The following is an 18,217-nucleotide window of genomic DNA, read 5'->3' on the forward strand; positions in this document are numbered from 1 at the left end:
CACATATTAAATATATAATAACTGATACGTATCCAAGCTGAGGATACACAGAGGTCTGAAATGAAACATCATCGACTTGCAAGTACCAGCAAAAAGTGATGCCCCATTGATGCTCCTCATGGACAGGGGGACCTAAGTCTGGGGGATCTGCAAAAATTCCCACTTATCTACTCTGAGGTTATGAGGACCTTTGGGTGAAGGAGCTGGTAGACTGGGCATCTTTCTAACAGGCACGGCTGGGAGAATCACCTCCATGGCAAAGATCCTGGGGAATGGGATTTTCAGGAGAAGCTGAAGAAGTAAAAAATTGCTACTAAAAAATAACTTCTTGTTTAGAGTTAAATTGCAGCACTGCTTGACTCTTATTTTGATCTTCCTTAATGCTGCAAATCCTTGGCTGAAAAGCTAGTCACTAATGCTCATCTGGTCTCTTAATCCAAAGTAGGAAGATTAACATCATTTTGCAGCCTTTGTCTGCCAGAAATAGCACGTTTGGTGCCTAGCATTTCCTCTGAAAAGCATACAGGAAACACCATAAATAAATGAATATCCTGTTTACGACATTTAAATGATTCAACAAGATTTAACAAAGCCTGTCCATCCCTTCAGTCTCAGTGTTCGCTTCTACTTTTGCCCTGTCTGAGCAGTGGATTACAGGCTTCCCGGAGAGGAGGAGTGCTCGTTCCTTGCTCAACGAAGCGTTGGTCACAGCAACATTTCCGAGCCATGCTGGTTACTGCCACTCTGCATTTCTTCTGAGAGGCAGGACTGTCTTCCCTGACCCCGGGCTATGTCGTACAGCAAAAATCCCCACCCAAATCCAAGTCAACAGATCTAGAGGGCCATCTCCTTTCGGCATAATTATAGCCTAAACCATGAATTCACACTGGGGAAACGTTTATTGTTCTTTGCTGCGAGCAGCAGATTGAGAAGTAAATCTCATGTAAATTGTGTTTAATTCCAGCCACAAAAATATATGCTTCCTTCCACAGTTGCTGAAATTTGCGTTGAATGAAGGAATATATATCTCTCTAAACTGTTGCCACAGACGCTGTAAGCTTAAAAGCCAGGGAATTTGAAGACTGGAAACCATCCTCAAGACTTTTACACAATTCCTTTGACACACGTGCTCAGGAGCTTTATGCTCACTCCTTTAGTTCTTGATGTAAAAATTCAACTCAAGATCTGTGTCATTTTTAAACCTCCAAGCTGGAAGGGCAGAAGCTACGTGTAAACCATCCCCTGGCCTGGCTGCTCCTCCTGCAGAGCAGGGTGAGACCCCAATTATTTTAAGCACTTTCTTGTATGCAAGATGCACAGAAGAAGAGTGTACTCTGGAGGATTCTCACTGTGCTTTGTAGGACTTTCATATTTCTTAAAAACCTGCAAAGTTAGATGTAAAACATTGTCTTTTGAAATCAAAATGAAATTAGGGGAGGAAATCCAGAACGCGTTAAAGTCAATAACAATTTTACCTTTGACTTCAGGAGCATCAAGGATCCTACCTACAGAATTTGCTAATATTTCCTAAAAAAAAAACAGGGGTAGGGGAAGGGGAGATAAAGTCAAGGGGTCTGTTATTTCTTTTTTAATGTAATTATATTAAACCAACATCCTGATAAATTCCATGCTGCTTTAGAAACTGCTGCTTGGAGGGAGAACCTGGTTCCAATATTGTAGCATGGACGGACACGTTTGCCTTACCTCCCATTTCATCACCATTTCATTTGGTTCAGAAGCTTCAACTCGGATGTTTTCTGGGTTCTTGTCTGGAGCTGAAACCACACAGGTGATAAGGTTAGTATGCATATCCTGGGTTTTATTTGCATTTATTATTTAAATGCAAAAAAAAAAAAAAAAGATGCAAAAAACTTCTCCTATTTCTGTATTACTGACAGTGAAAGACACCTAAACAAAAAAACGTTTGTGAGATTAATTACTTGGATCAGCAAAGCTGCTGTGAATGAAACACATCATTTATGCAGTTTTGATTCCTAAGTGCCCTAGCTGGTTGGAGCCACCAGCTAACACGAAACTGTGACTTTTGGATTTCAAAGCACCAGATGTAGGGGGATTATGAGGAAGAGGTTTTTGTCCCTGTGGGGATAGTAAACAGAAGGTATATCATTAGTGGGATGCACAGAGTTGAAAAGCTGAAAAAGGACCTGAAATTGAAGTAAAGGGGAGAAAAAAAAGAAAGAAAAATGCTGGGGAATGCAAATGCTGTGCTGAACAGTTGGCCTCTGAAATGACTTTCAGGGAGACAACATTTGCAGTCACCGTGAGAAGCTGTGTTGGGTTTGCGTGGCAGGGTTTTGGTAGCGGGGGGGCTACAGGGGTGGCTTCTGTGAGAAGCTGCCAGAAGCTCCCCCTGTGTCTGACAGAGCCAATGCCAGCCGGCTCCAAGATGGGCCCGCCGCTGGCCAAGGCCAAGCCAATCAGCGCCTCTGTGATAACATATTTAAGAAGTAGAAAAACACTTAGAGAGAGCGAGCTTTTGCAGCCGGAGAGAGGAGTGAGAAGATGTAAGAAACTCTGCAGACACCAAGGTCAGTGCAGATGGAGGGGGAGGAGGAGCTCCAGGCGCCGGAGCAGAGATCCCCCTGCAGCCCGTGGTGAAGGCCATGGTGAAGCAGGCTGTCCCCCTGCAGCCCATGGAGGAAGGATGAGGGGGTGTAGAGATTCCCCCTGCAGCCCATGGAGGAAGGATGAGGGGTGTAGAGATTCCCCCTGCAGCCCATGGAGGAAGGATGAGGGGGTGTAGAGATTCCACCTGCAGCCCATGGAGGACCCCACGCTGGAGCAGGTGGAGGCACCTGAAGGAGGCTGCGGCCCGTGGGAAGCCCACGCTGGAGCAAGTTCCTGGCCGGACCGGTGGACCCGTGAAGAGGGGAGCCCACGCCAGGGCAGGTTTGCTGGCAGGACTTGTGACCCCGTGGGGGACCCCACGCTGGAGCAGTTTGCTCCTGAAGGTCTGCACCCCGTGAGAGGGACTCCATGCTGGAGCAGGGGAACGATGAGAGGAGTCCTCCCCCTGAGGATGAAGAAGCGGCAGAAACACCGTGAGATGAACTGACCGTAACCCCCACTCCCCGTCCCCCTGTGCCGCTGAGGGGGGGAGGTTGAAGCCGGGAGTGAAGTTGAGCCCGGGAAGATGGGAGGGGTGGGGGCAAGTGTTTTAAGAGTTGATTTTATTTTCTCATTCCTCTACTCTGTTTTGCCTAGTAATAAATCAGATGAATTCCCTCTCTAAGTTTGGTCTGTTTTGCTCGTGCCGATAATTAGTGAGTGATCTCTCCCTGTCCTTATCTCAACCTGCAAGCATTTCGTTATGCCTTTTCTCCCCTGTTTAGTGAATGAGGGGAGTGAGAGAGCGGCTCTGGTGGGCACCTGGCCCCCAGCCAGCTCAACCCACCACAGAAGCGCGCTGCGAATGGAGGTTTTTGACAAGCTTAGCGCTGCCGAAAGGCTCCCCATAAACCTCAGCGATCCTCTCCAGCAAATGCTTGTCCGTAAATGGCTGCAACGGGCTTTAAAGGTGGAAAACCAGCAGGGCTCAGGCAAGCGGTGTGCTAGAGGTATCCTGGGGGGAAACACCCTGCCAACCACGGCACCGCAGGCTCCTCGCTCCGGCATCCCTGGGCAGCACGACCCTGACTTCTTTACACCCCTCTGAAGCACAGGAGGGCAATGTTATTCCCAGGAAAACACTAAAACTATGAATATTCAGAAAACTAGATGGCAGTGTTTACCAGCCGGAGGTGTTGCATAGCGCAGCGATGGTTTACTAGGCTGGCTCCTTCCCACAGCGTTCACAGACACGACGCGAAACTGGTAATTCATATACGGGGCCAGGGACAACAGGGCTGTGGTGTCATTCCCCAGGGCGCGGGTTAGCTCCTGCCACCTCCCTGGCTCCCACCGGTTCTCTTCAAACTCGATAATTGACTCTGGGGGGAAAAAGAAAGGAAAGAAAAGAAAAAAGGCAGAGCCTGTATAAACGGCTTATAAATAGCAAGGATGGAAATGAACTTACAACAAATTAACTGTCATACTAAAACCGATTAAGTATGGCTGCGAGCACGGTTTGTCTCTTCTAACAGCCATGACGTGCCGTAATGCTAAACAGTGCAAGCTGATGCTACTAAAATCCTTCCTACCATTAATAGGGCTGTTATGACTGGCCCCAGCTTTCCAGGAGAGTCGAACACTTCGGTTTTGATTTTCTGAGAGCTGAAGGTCTTCTGGCGGATCAGGAACGTCTGAGAAATAACGAAAACGTGTCAGGAGCACAGCAAGCTATTTCTGTCTGTCTCTTTTCCAAAGGACTGGAACAACAAGTTCAGTGAAGACGGTGGCAAAACATCTTTTGATTTCAAAACAGTCAAAATTAGCAGAGACACAATCGCTTTTAAAGATCCTTTTTATTACAGAAAACTGAATCTTCTGGTCCTGCTTTCTCCCTTATAAACGCAATATCCCTTCTCGAGTTCATTTCCATCTACTCTCACTTCTGTGCTTGCAGATTTTTCTTTTCAAGTCAACGCTAAGATCTATTTAATCATTAACAGATATTGACGCTGCTCTCAGCAGAAAGTTACGCTAGCATCACTTGAATTTACTCTGGTGAAAACCAGAGCGGTAGAAGGTGACTCAGCTCCGACAGTTATCGAACTTGGCCTTTTGGAGTATGAGTGAAAGGATAACATTCATTATCCCAGCCATGGGGATCTATATTAAAAGGAAACAAGAAAATTCATTACCTGCCAGCTCAACTAATGCTGTCCAGAGAATATATCAGTCAGAGGTGTCGGTGGTTGGTGTGACAACCGCACCGCACCTCCCGGGGACACGTGCGGGACTACGGAAGCCCCGAGCACGGGACTACCCCACTGCTCTCGGAGCTCGTTTTTCGGGGATGTGGTTCCTGCCCCTTCACCAGGGCTCAGGCGGGTCCTTGAAAACCTGCGAACCAGCACCACTGGAACAGGCTGCTCCCCCCCCGTTCCTGGGACACGGCGAGGGGGGCACACGTCTGCAACACCACCCAGTTTCTCAACAGCATTGGGGGCAGACGAGGTGATCTGCCGCATGGGTCCTTTGCCAAATTGCCCGTAATTGAATGAACGCTTTCAAATTTAGCAGATTCCGACTGACGGATGCTGATCTTCCTTATGGCTTCTTTGACAATTTGCGGTCCGGTTGCACTGGGTTAGTCTGGTAACTGAAGTGTATAGGGCCTGATGTCAAACAGTGATTTCTCACTGCGGGGGGCTGATGGTAACCCCTCATCCGTCCAAACTCACACTCCCCCTCCTTAAGCATGGGGCTGGTGTTTCGAAATCTAAAAAATGTACAGACCAAGGACACAAGATTGCACAACTTCGGGTTGTTGACCTCCTCGTGCCCCAGTGTCCCAACTACATTTTTGGCTGACAATGTCATTTCTTATAGGAAAAACAGCTACCTCAACCACCAAGACTGCCTCTGTCGTTGTGAAAGAAATTAATTGTGTTTGTACAAGTTTTTTTCAATAACAATATTGAGTTTTCTTGTTTATTTCAGGGTACATAAAAAAGTTTAAAAGTTTATATTTGGCTTGAGGTTTTTGTTTTAGTTTTCATTTCTTTTTCCCTATTTCTGTTGTACTTGGTAAAAATCAGGAACGTACAGTTTAATCTACAGGCATTTTGCTGTTCTAGTCTGGTGTTAAAATTCAGTATATTAATTTAAAGATGGTGATGGTGCTTCTTAAAGATACTCACGCCTTTATCCGTTCATTAATCATAGAACAAATTCCTAGAAGTATTCTAACTGAACATTTCTTTCGCTCTTAGCTGCCCACATTCTGATGTCTCCACCTGTGCCAGATTTAGTTCTTTTGCCATCTCGCAAGTCTTTCATTGCAAAAGAAGCCTGAATTTTTCATTTGGAAAATAATGGATATTGTTAATCCACCAAGACCTTTCTTATATACAATAAACAAGGGGAAAAGAGCACAAGACAGTTTCTCCTCTTCTGCAAATCACCTTTTAAGAAGGGAATAAAGTGCTTAATGAAATTTTCGTAAGTAATGTAACGAATAGTCTACAAACATTTTGAATTATGCGGCACTAAAGAACACAGTACCATAAATAATGTGCATAGCATTTTCTTAATTTACTATTTATTGAAAAATACCATTCATCTAAAGTGTGAAAACAACTTGAAGGTCAGATTGTCTTAGTTCATGTTGCAATCACTGCCGGAAGTAAATAAAAATGTAAAATGAAGCAAAAATTAATGAAATTAAAATGATGCAAAACCATCCCCAAAATAGCATCTTAGCCGATGCCCTTAGGTACGCGTGCAAAGGACTGCACACCACTACACGAGTTCATCCCCTTAATTTCAAGTGGTCCTTCAGGAAGGGAGGCAGGTTGTAAAGATGCTCACACAAGGTCAAGCTTCAGACTCGGCGGGTCAAAGCTTTTCTCTGCTGTGAACTTGCTGTTTGCCACTGGACAATAATTTATGCTTAGGCTCACAGAGATAATTAATCCTTTTAGGTGCTTAACTTTCACTGATCTTCAGAGGACTCGGACATCTAAATACTGGTGTTACGTCTGTCTTCAAAAAAAAAAATAGTCCAAGTGGTAATTTGTGTGCAAATCTCTAGTAAAGTGGGGTGAAAGACTCACCGAGGACTTCAAAGCAGAAGCAAAGCCATTCTTAATATGCTCTGACACCTTCCAGCCCGGGCAAGCTCCTGCAGCCACTCTGCCTGACTCCTGACCTGAGAAAACAGGCTGCCTCGTCTCGGGTATAACACAGAACTGATTAAGTATAAGTGAAATGTTTGCATCAGCAGCCCCATTCCAGGAGAGACGAGGACAGCACAACAGAGGTTAACGAGAGAGAGGTACACTGCACCTCTGTGAAAATGGGTTATTGAGGTCCTGTAACTGAGCTGGGCAGCAGCAGCAAATAAGTAAAAGTGCTGCAATGGCATTATATCCTGCACGAGCTGTTTGCACACCGGGAAAATAGCCTCTTACCAAGGACAACTAACTGCGACGCGGCTGTGACGCTGTCCAGAGAAGTGCTAGCCACACACGTGTACACTCCTTGATCCTCCAGAGTCACGCTTGATATGAACAGGGTATCCCTGTCCAGAATTATCCTACGGGGGGGGGGAAAAAAAGTAAGTGCAAATAAGAAAGAGAAAAATCTGTAAGATAAGCATGTGACAGACGGACACTGGTCTCTGAAAACTGTTCATGAAAAAATTTGGTAACAGGACATTTTGAATAACATAATTGCACGTTAGGTCTATTATTTCAAAATGTAATTCTAGTTGCATTATACACTGTGCTGTAGACTATTATCTGTATTTTGTAGTAATTTAGCCTCCATGGCTGGAAGTTGGCACGTCTCTCTTGGTCTGAAAAGAGCCACATTGATAAGCATCAGCTGAGTGTCTGGAACATAGCATTTTGGCACATCATGAACGAGGCAAATACATGGGCTTTATGTCCGAATTTTTGAAAGGGTTGAGTAAAACCGAGCAATCCCAACCCACTCGTGCAACGTCCAATGCACCAGGGGAAGCTGGCATTAACCCAGGCACATGGGCTCCGTGGCGCACACGGCATTTGCTTGGCGCTATCTCCCCACGCTCCGTGGCCTCAGCAGGATCTTCAACCTCTCCAGCACCGCAGTATTTAGGAAGCCATCTCTCTGCCGTGGTAATTAATAAAGACGTCTGATCGCCCACTGTGGGACCCTTCATTTGGGAGAAAGGCTCATCTCCATCCCCTTAAGGTCAATGGGAACACAAGAGTAGGGGAAAATTCAGCCTGCGCTTGCAAATCCTAAACTCACATGTAAAAAAAACTCATTGCTTTTAATGTGTACGACTTTAGGCAGAGTCCCAGAAATCCGGTTTTACGTTCATTTTAACATCACAAGGACTTGCTTTGGCCAAACACGTATGAAAACACACAAAAATAATAGTTCCATTGAAGTGGAGAAGCAAAACCCCAGCTGACTGCACTGGGGCCAGGGCTGTATTTTTGGGTTGAACCAGCATTTATTTTGCTGTGATGGTGAGAGAGTTAATAAAAACCAAAATCGTTTGCCAGACATGGCTCAAAACTCATATAGACACATTTATATTTATATGTATATAAAATGCAGAGCCAGTCACATATCTCATGAAGAATTCTTGCAGACATAAATTTGCATTTCGAGCTATTAAGTCTCATGTTTATTGAAACTCATGCTCCCGCACCATACAGCATTATTCAGCTGAGATCAAGAAAACTCTTGTTTCTCCCCTGCTTACCTGCCATCTTCCGTGCTGTTGACTGGCAGCTTATCTCCATCTTTCCTCCAGGATAATTTAAAACTGTGTTTCAAGTGTGAATCATACTCAGACTGACATTTCAATAAAATCGAATGTGATTTCAACACTCGGGGGTTCTTCGGAGTAACAACAAGTTTTGTAGCATCTGATTGATCACAGAAAAAACACTTTGATTAGGAGAGAGAGACTATTACATCAAATTTTGACCAAGCACTTCATATATAAAAATCAACCTTAGGAGCAATGATCATGTCTTTTCTGTTATACACACAAACATTTCAAGTGAAGGATGGCTGTTTTTGAAATAGATATTTCCCAGGAATTAATTTTCTATCTTGAAAATTTCTATTTTAGTTTACTCCAAACCAAAGAGCTCCAGAAAAAACACCACCAAAAAAAAAAAAAAAAAGTCCCAGGTGAAAATCCTTGTTAGCAGACTGTCATGAAATGGATGATAAAAAAGCTTGAATATGATTTTTATGTCCAATTGCCATTTGAAATAGGCTTTGGCAACGATCCAAGAAAAATTACAAGCTTATTAAAGTCAAGTGAGAAAAAATTATTGCAATCAAGTTTGTGCTTTTAATTGACTCTAACCTGAATGCAGAAACAGATGAATAAGTAAGAAGAAAGCACTTGGCTGAATTTCTTTTTTTACAGTGAAATGTTGCTCTGTGAGAATTTCATTGTACATTTTCATGTTTATTATCACCATAAAATTTACAAAGCAAAGGGAGTGGGTGGAAACAGAACACAAAAAGAGTGTTTCTTTCTCAAGTGCGTCACAGCAAACCCGCCTCCGAGAGTCCTTTTGAGGACTTTGCTAATTGAGTATGGAAGTGGGTTTTTTACTGGCCAGCCCTAAATCCTAAATAAATGGATATGCAACCCATCACTTTACCCTGTGTGCTCAACAGCAGCTGTCCACTGCCATCACAACCCCAGGGTGTGACCAAATAAATCCCTTAAAACATAAAGCATAAGGTAAGTATCTGAAAGTAACCACATTTCAGCAAGGGGGGTCTTGCTCTCTTTACAAATATTTGTCAAGTCGATCATCGGGCCCTCTGCAAAGCCCTCAAACCAGCAGCATCCCCGAGTCATCCTGCTGCAACGTGCTTGGCGTTCGCTGCGGATATTAATTCAGTCCGGGATGCACCTACTGACCAACGGGCTGGAAGCAGCTTTGGGAAGGAGGAAGCCCACGGCTGCGGGAGATGGCAGGACCCTGTGCGGCTCAGCGAGGACCCCACCGAGCCCATCAGCGCAGGGGGGGCTCTGGGCTCCCAAGGGGCGTGCGAGAACCTGCTCTGAGCGTAACAGGGCTGACGGCAAGAGGGAGGGGAAAATCCTTTCAAGATATAAAGTTAACGGATCTGGGAAGTAAAGTGCAAGGTTTGGGTGGCTTATGGAGCTTCTGGAAGTATCAAGAAGAAAGTAAATATCATGTAGGAGCATGGAGAAATCACAGAGAACCATGGAGACAATTTCAGGCCTCAGTATACTGGGAATTTATAGCCTCACAGAATAAATCTGTATCTTGGACGGAGTATTTACTAATTACTCATTTACTGAAAATTTGTAAATATAGAACCTTAGCAGATATCAAAGGTCCTTCCGTTCATAAGTGAGACATTACCTCTTATATCCAGATTAGCAGTGATTGCTCTTTTTCCAACAGAGTTTGCAGCCCAGCAGGCGTACGATCCTGAGTCTTCTTTCTTTGTCTCTTTGATCTCTAGGGTGCCATTCTTATTTAACTCATAGCGTAATGTCGAAAGTGGCTCTATGCTGTCATCCTTAGTCCTAAAGAGGGTAATAACAGGTATGGGTTATTTCTAGGGCTGCAGGAACTGTTATTTCATGGTTAGCAGATATTGCAGGGGACACAGGAATTTTGGGAGCTGGTCTCAGCTCTGCCACTGAGCAATTGAATCAAGATTAACAAGTCGTTTTACCCACGTGCAGCAAATCGTAAAGGGACATAAGCTTCCTGCAAACCAGAACCACACTGACAGCGTCTAGCAAGGTCTTTAAACGAGGTCTGGCTGAGGCTTTAATCTATAGCTGTCGTCCGCAATTTTACTGCACCTGTCAAGTGCTATGACAATCCTGTGATTTCCGACCGTATGGAACCATTGCCAGGTAAATACGTTCTGTAAGTCATCGGGTTTTCACCTCAATAATGTGTCAAAACTTTAAAAGTTGCCAATGTTAAACGAAAGCCAATGAAGCTGTAGCAGGGTTTGGGTATATACAGCATGGCTCGGTGCAGTGAATATCCCAGCACTTGTCTCATACAGGTATTGAGGACTTTTGTTAACCGCTTTTTATAAACTAGTTCTTCAGGGTTCTTGAAAGTGCATTTAAACACAAAATACTCACATTAAATAGAGTTTTGTTACAAGTTCCTAATTTTAACTCCATAGCAATAATAACTAGCGCATTTTTCAATGTTTAGGGAAACTGTATGAACATGTTTCATGTGAAAACATCAGTTCTCAGTGGCTTACCATCTAATATCTGCTGCAGGCGAGGCAAAAATTTCACAGTGCAGGAAGGCACTGTAACCCACAACTGTGGCATAGTTTTCACCATCTGAGGTCAGTATTAAGGGAGCAATATCTGCAGAAGAGAATGCAAAATGAGCAGCACTGCATTTCAGAACTGGGAGTATAAATACCGGCCCTGCATCATCCCCTTTTCCAGCAAGGGTCAATGACTTAGCCACTTCATGGGAATTTCACTGCCTTTTGGAACCAGTTGCACTGAGCAACTGAGCTCTCATGAGCTTCACTGACAGAGATAATGGTGGTTGACTGCTGGACATGGCAGAACATGAAACATCAGTGTGCTCCAGCAGAGAAAACAGACCCGGTTCTGCTTCCTCTAGAGACCTCTTTTATGAAATAAATTCCCATCACTCCCTTTCTTCAAAGAACAGGCATCACAACTGAAATTAAAGATTAACAATACACTTAATAATTCAAAACCTGAGTTGTGGTCACAATTTGGCCCCAGTGGGTTTTGAGCCCAACCACGACCATGTTTTTAAAATCAAGAATATCTCAAAGCTCATGAGCACTTATGTTAAGCACATAACATTGCCCACAATAAGGCTTGTTGCATTAGTTTGGACAACATATTTCTTACAATCTGGAGCCAACGCAAAAGAACAATGACATGGTTACAATCCCCAAGCTGTTCTGAAGCATTCCATCAGCAGAATGGGACACTTCAGTGAGATCTTTTCTCAGGAGCAGGAACGGCTGGGAGGGCACTCACTGAGGACGTTCACGTTGGCGCTAGCAAGGATGGTGCCGTGCTTGTTGGTGGCCTCGCACTGGTACACAGCGCTGTCCTGAAGCTGGAGGTTGGTAAGGCTGATCTCTCTGGCAGAGATTCTCCCTCTGAAGGTCCTACCTGGAAAGACCCAGACTGTATCAGGAGACAGATAAAACATTGTGACTGTAGAGTTTACAGTCTCTCCTCACTGCTTGAAAGTCAAAGGCAAAGCACATCTCCAGGATCAAACCGGGACCTTGCTCAAGAGCCGGTGGGGGAGCTGCAGAGCACTGCCTTTGCCAGCAGTCCCACGGCCTAAAGAAAGTGCTCTAGAGCACCACTTTCCAGTAAAATCCCCACAGAGACTTTTTTAAAATGGTAGTAAGAATACTGCTACACCAGGGAGCAGGGCCTGTGCTCCCCAGCCACAGAGGCGCTTATTCAGAAGCACAAAGACAGACCAGGAGCCCTCAAGGAACACGAGCTGTCCCAGATCCCCAAAGATGGGAGCGCTGCGGGGGGGAGGCAGAGCCGGTAACCCACGGGTACCACCACTCCACAGCCCTGCACCTTTCACCCCTACCCTCTTCAAGATCACATTTAAACATTAGCTTTGTTAAGTAAATAAATATTTACTCATGTCTAAATAGGCGTCAAACCAGACATCGTTCAGTGCATTAGGATGCGTGTGTTGCCTGTAACCGGGGGCAACACAGGGACATCCCAGCCGGCCACCACCTGAAGGAGGACGCTGGACCTTGCACTTACTATCGATGGGCATCCCGTTAAGTTTCCACTGAATGGTTGGCTCTGGGTTGCCAATAGCTTCGCACAGCAGCACAAGATTTGTTCCTACGCTGTAAACACCACCTTCGGGCTCTTTAATCCACCGAGGAGGCTCTGCAAAGAGGGGACAAGGCAGGTATCAGGTGCCGCAGCGAGACATTGTCTACCCCTGTTATTGCTCTGGTCCTCCAGGAGATGGCAAACGCTGCCAACGGTTCCCAGCCAGCTCCTCGCAGCCTATTGTGCAGCTGCATTGTATTTCTTGCAAACCGATGTTACAAAAGGTAAAATTAGCATCAGCACACATCAATCTCTGAGAGAGTGTAGGGAATGGGCACTGTTTATCCAACTGGAAAGCAAGTGCAAAGCAGACGGGAGGTGAGAAGCCGGGGAAGGAGGAAACCTGAACGGGTCTGCGTTCTCAGAGGGACCCTCAGGCACGAGATTGTGCTCCGTGAAATGAGGTAAGGCTATTTCAGCAACTCAAACAAGGTGCAAATATCCATCCAGCTCAAATCTCCCTTGCTAGGCACGAGCAAGCAGCCGCCATCGACTTGCCCAGGAGCGGCCAGAGGGCAGAGCATCGCGATGCAGGAGCGGTGCTGAGCTCCACAACAGCGTGCAGCACCTCCGGCTGCTCACCTACGTGTGCTGGGGAAATGCATTGTGATGTTCGATATTCTGGTTTCCCATCATGTATTCAGCTCAGAGGCTGATCCGTGACACATTTAGGAATGATGAAATGCTCTCTCACCACTGGGGAGGAGAGAACCATGGTCCTGAGGAGCAGTCCGGAAAGGTTGCCCACGGGGTGGTGGTAGAGGAGCAGCAGTGTGCTGCTGCGCTCCCTGTGCTCTCCTCTTTCCTGGCACTGCCAGCTAAACTGGGGCAGCTCTGGGGAAAGCCTCTCCTCTGCAGAGCAGCCCCTGAGCATCAGGTACCCAAACATCATTGGAAAAACACAACCATAAGGGAGGGAATGGGGGGGGGTGTGGGAAATAAATTAATCTGATGAATGCTTTGTTCTCTACAGACTGAACACACATCCCTGAGCCTGCCTACCCTTCAGTGGGCAGCCTCAGTCCAAAACACAGCCTTGAATTCATCATTATCTCTCCCTGAGAAGCAACAAACTTCCGCATTTTAATTCCAGACCTGACACTACCTCTTCTGCACGTGCTGGGCAGATCACTGGGCCTCTTCCCTATTTGAAAAAGATGAGCTAATGTATGGGAAACATGAGGATTCATTAGTTAATGCTTATAAAGCGCTATGAAGATTAACAGAGCTGTTCTTTGTAATGCATCTCCAGATGTTATCAGTGTGATATGCTAAAACAAAGCGACATTGCTCACATTCACACAGATACATTAAAAACACACCCCTGAAGTGTGATACACAAGAGCTTCTACGCAAAGTCCGTCATTTCCACAGCAGAGCACCCACGAAGAGACAGCGTTAAGCACCAGCTAAAGACTGAAGTAAAATTCAAGACACCGAAGCTTATATAAAATTATAACATCTTTGAACTTCCTTCACACCGTACACGCCTTCCTCACGCAGCGCTGGTTGCCCTCCCGTAGCGCAGCGCGTAACGTGACCATACTTGTTATGCTTCCTTTTATTTGGCTCCAGGGAAAAAACTCTGCAAGCAGCAGACCATTTTGGTTTTGCAGATCTTTTTCCATCTCTCTCTCTCACATACACTATGCTTTCATTCAGAAAAAAACAGGGCAAAGGCATGGAGGTGAAAAGGTTTGTAACAGTCCTGATGAGTTTTTATTTTTTTCCACCACAACCACGGTACTTGAGACAGGATATTTCATTGTTTCGGATGAGGTGAGACACCAAGCACAGACTGCATACAAACCACCCTTCCTGTTTTCATCCGTGCGTGCACTCCGGAGGTGAGCTGCAGATACAGCGCACCACCGCTTTCCTTTCTCAGCGTGGGAACTGCTGTGGTTGCCCCAAGAAAGTGATGCAGCTGCGAAGCCACAGGCAATGAGATTTTGTCAAGTATGAAACGTAATTTCACAGAAAGGCTCTTTTCTGTGTGGCAGATATGCCACACAACTTATGAGTATATAAAATATAAGAATAACAAACTATACACGCACTTTTTAGCAACTACAAAAACCAGCAGCTGGACAGTCAAAGGGTTAATCTGCATGGCAAATATTTCACTTCATAATATATTCTTCTCGGTAAGAGTTATAAATGTGGAGCTCCTGAGTAGAGCTCCTGAGTAAGAGATTTATGTCCTTAAGGAAATATAATGAGAGGTCCAAAAATGGAAGGGATCTAAAACGGGCATCTAGTCCGTCCTTCTGCAATAAACCAGGATTGTCTGCACCTAGAACACCCCCGATGGATACAAACCTTCACAGCCTCGCGCGCTGCCTAGAACTGGAACAAATTTTTAATGCCTACCCAACTTCTGCCTTGCTGCAATTTAACTCTATTGTATCTTGCATCATCCCCAGGGAACTAAGAGAACAATTTGTTACTATCTATTGTGAAGAACCTGGTGCATCTGAAGGCTGCTACGCATTCCCCGGATTCATTCTTTCCTAAATTAAACATATCTCTCATTTTTTCCTGAAATGCCATGTTTTTGACCTCTGGGACTACTCTTGCTGCTTCCTCCTGAACTGCCTTGCGTTAACCCCAGCCTTTATGAAGTGCACGATGTAGAACTGGTTACGTTACGTGATGCCTTACCAGTTCTCAGTAGTCTCTCTTACAACGACGACAATTTTCTTTATACTTTCCAGGATGATTTTTGCTTTTTCTGCAAACCCAGTATTTCCAAGTCACGTTCAGCTTGCGATCCAGTATATCCTCCAGACTAGTCTAACCAGACATTTACCATCCTGTGCTTACGAAGCCAATTAGCGCTGCCTGATGAGAATTGCTTTGCACTTGTGCTTACCGAAGCTCATCCTTTTTACTCCAGACCATTCTCCCGATTTGGCAAGTTCATTTCAAATTCTCCTCACGTCTTCCCGAGGGCTGGCAATCCATCCCACTTCGGGGGCATCGTCTGCGGCTTGAGATGCAGTTACCACCTTGGGGTCTGCATCCCAGTCGAAGCAGTTTTCCGGTGAAACACAGAACTACAGTTTGAGCCTGACTGAAACAACCGGCCACGTTTCTGCCTCACGTTAGCTTCATCTATTTTATTTTTCTCTAGCTGAATAATGGAAATATTATGAGACTTAACTGCAAAGGCCCTTAGCTATTATATCATTACTATAATTAACATTATATTGTAATAATTATTTCTATTAAACACAGTCTAGGAGCCTCAGTTAAGATCAAGGCACCATTAGATCAGGCACTGTGATAGTGATAAGATTTTGAGGTTGTATGTACATTTTATATTGGGCTTGGAGGATTATGTACAATAACCAAATAAACATTTGAAGTCAAGACAATTTGTGGGCTTGCTTTGCCTTTTTTTTTTTTTTTTTTTAATAATTCTCTCTCATTCTAATAACAACGGGGGTTTTTGTGCCTGTTCCAATGTTCCAGGCTACATCTTTCCCCACAATGAGAGATTAAAATGCTCAAACAGTCAAGCAATTTGCTAGCTGAATATTTTCATATGCTTGGTAATAATTGCCTGAATCTTTGCCCTCTGACTACTATAGGATTAGTAAGTGGGCTGCATGCAAATATCATTAATTAAGATTGTTATTTAGAAGTCTGGGGTATTGGTTTGAGATCCTCAAATACCAGAAAGAAGAACAGAAAACGTGACACAGTGCAGAAATGATAGCAAAATCCTGATTTACACACCAGCACTAGATTGAGAATGGTTGGCAATTAATAACTGAGATAATTTTTCTTCCCTGTTTAATTTTCTTCCCCCTACACGCACCCTTTGAGAAGAGCCTGTCAGGTGCGAGGATGCCCTACATCAGCATAACCTCCCTGAAACCAACGGAAATTAATGCTCACTTCCACCCTCTCAGGATCTGCCCTTGAGTCTGCACACAGGAGTCGCTGCAAGAATGATGACCGTGCCCATCTCTGATTAATGGTAGTGACATTTTCTGGTTAGAAGTTCTAGAAGACAACGATGTTTGGGCTCAATTTTACCTTGATACCTGCATGTGAGGTGACTCCTAATAGGAAGAATTCCTGCTAGTGACAGTAGCCATCATTAGTTACGTGGAAAATTAATTTAATAACAATTGCAAAAGCATCTTTTACATTGTAATGGCTAGATTGGGATTATTTACATCTTTTTTTTTCTTTTTTTTTTTTGTTTTTTAAATTACTTTTTTGCTAATGAGCAGGAACAACAATTTGCCGGAAAGCTTTCCTCCCTCTAGAGACTGGGGGAGAAGGGGGTCAATATTCTGAACTGCTTAATTAATGTTATTTCTCTGGTATTTCAGTTTTTGCAGCTCCTGCAATTTCTTTGAAGGATTCAATTTTTACAGCCGAGAAAATCGTAGCCAGATTGTTAAAATATTCAGCTACAGCAGAGATGCTCCAAACCATCTGGAATGATTTCTAGGAGTCAGCACTTCCCCTCCATCACAGCTGAAAACTCGCCATGCCCTGGTATCCCCCCTCCGCCACGCTTCCAGGAAGGGAAAGACGACTGTAAGACACAAGGTTGTGTCAAGTGAACGGGGATGATCCATCACACTGGGAGGAAAGGCTCTTCCAGAGCTGACGAGTAAATACAGAGCAGGTAGCTGAAAGCACCTCTCCTCCTGTCAGGACTCCTCGTGACCAGGGAGTGAGAAGCAGCACAGATTAAAATGAAGCGGTTGCCAGACGCCGACAGTTTAATACTGCCTGTGATTTTTTGTTTGTTTGTTTGTTTCTCTGCAGAGCAGAGGCCGGAGCATTTTTCATCAGTAACAAGAAAATGCTTTCAGCAAGTTTTTCAGCTGTGCTTCAGGATTCTCATTTTGTAGCTATTTACGGGCAGCCTTGCTGAAAGAGTTGCAGCGGCAGTGATACTTCTGCAGGGCTCGCTTGTCTCTGCTCGGTCTCGTTGGAGCTCTGCTTTGCTCCTGGAAAAGAGCATCGTGTGAAGGGCTCACACCTTCAGGGTCCGGGGAGGGAGAGGAGGGAGAAAGGAGGATGGAGGGAGAGCAGGCACCGTGCGCCTCTACCTGCACTCTGCGAGATGCCTGTTCTGAAGGTATCTTGGCTGGCTTCGTTAAGCTGCCGCCTTTTAGCAGCCACATAAACAAACGACATCCAAAGGAATGCACAAACACGCCAGGTTCTCCGTTTCGTTGCCCAGCACAAGCACGCAGTGCTCACCCTGTTCAGCCACCAGACCTGTGTGTACGCTCCTGCACGGGGATGCACCGCCCTACGCACAAGTGTGCGACATGCACGAGTGTAACCCAAAGACTATTTATGAATGCTGCTAACAGAGTATTGGTCGTCCTTCCAAGCACGCAGGCTAGGCTTGGATACTCAGTGGGATGACAAAAAGGGTCATAGTTCAATTTTTTAAAAGCCGTTAAAAATTAGTAGAAAGTATTTTTTTTTACTTTGTTCCATACGTTTTTATGACACTTTTCAGGGGCTATAGAAACATAAACCCGACTTTCAGCTCAGGTTGTCCCTATACAAGCGAAGGAGCACGTGGAGGGGGGGAAGGGAGAGGTGATACCATATTTGCTTACAGCGTTTTTACAATCCTCCCTTGGCGTTCACTTCTGGGAGAAGCCAAAGAAAGGAAACTGAGCTAAATGTACCTCTGATCTGGCCCAGTATAGCCATTTTCACATTCCTTCAGAGCAAGTAGAATAATTAGAT

The 18,217-nt window shown here is 44.9% G+C and overlaps 1 protein-coding gene across 13 annotated transcripts in view; it reads right to left on the minus strand.

Annotated features, from left to right (window-relative positions):
* CHL1 (cell adhesion molecule L1 like) overlaps positions 1-18,217 on the minus strand; it is a 142,027-nt gene that overhangs the window by 21,645 nt on the left and 102,165 nt on the right. For all 13 annotated transcript variants that reach the window (XR_008578841.1, XM_054838467.1, XM_054838470.1 and 10 more), the window contains 9 exons: positions 12,401-12,532; positions 11,633-11,770; positions 10,861-10,972; positions 9,987-10,153; positions 8,327-8,492; positions 7,038-7,162; positions 4,161-4,262; positions 3,753-3,950; positions 1,705-1,775 (listed from right to left, as the gene is read on the minus strand). Coding sequence is in view for 12 of the 13 variants with exons in the window: in XM_054838467.1 (XP_054694442.1) it covers positions 1,705-1,775; positions 3,753-3,950; positions 4,161-4,262; positions 7,038-7,162; positions 8,327-8,492; positions 9,987-10,153; positions 10,861-10,972; positions 11,633-11,770; positions 12,401-12,532 (1,211 nt within the window). In the remaining variant the exon portion in view is untranslated. The remainder of the gene's footprint in view (positions 1-1,704; positions 1,776-3,752; positions 3,951-4,160; positions 4,263-7,037; positions 7,163-8,326; positions 8,493-9,986; positions 10,154-10,860; positions 10,973-11,632; positions 11,771-12,400; positions 12,533-18,217) is intronic.

This window comes from Grus americana, chromosome 11, assembly GCF_028858705.1.
Source record: "Grus americana isolate bGruAme1 chromosome 11, bGruAme1.mat, whole genome shotgun sequence".
Taxonomy (NCBI): domain Eukaryota; kingdom Metazoa; phylum Chordata; class Aves; order Gruiformes; family Gruidae; genus Grus; species Grus americana.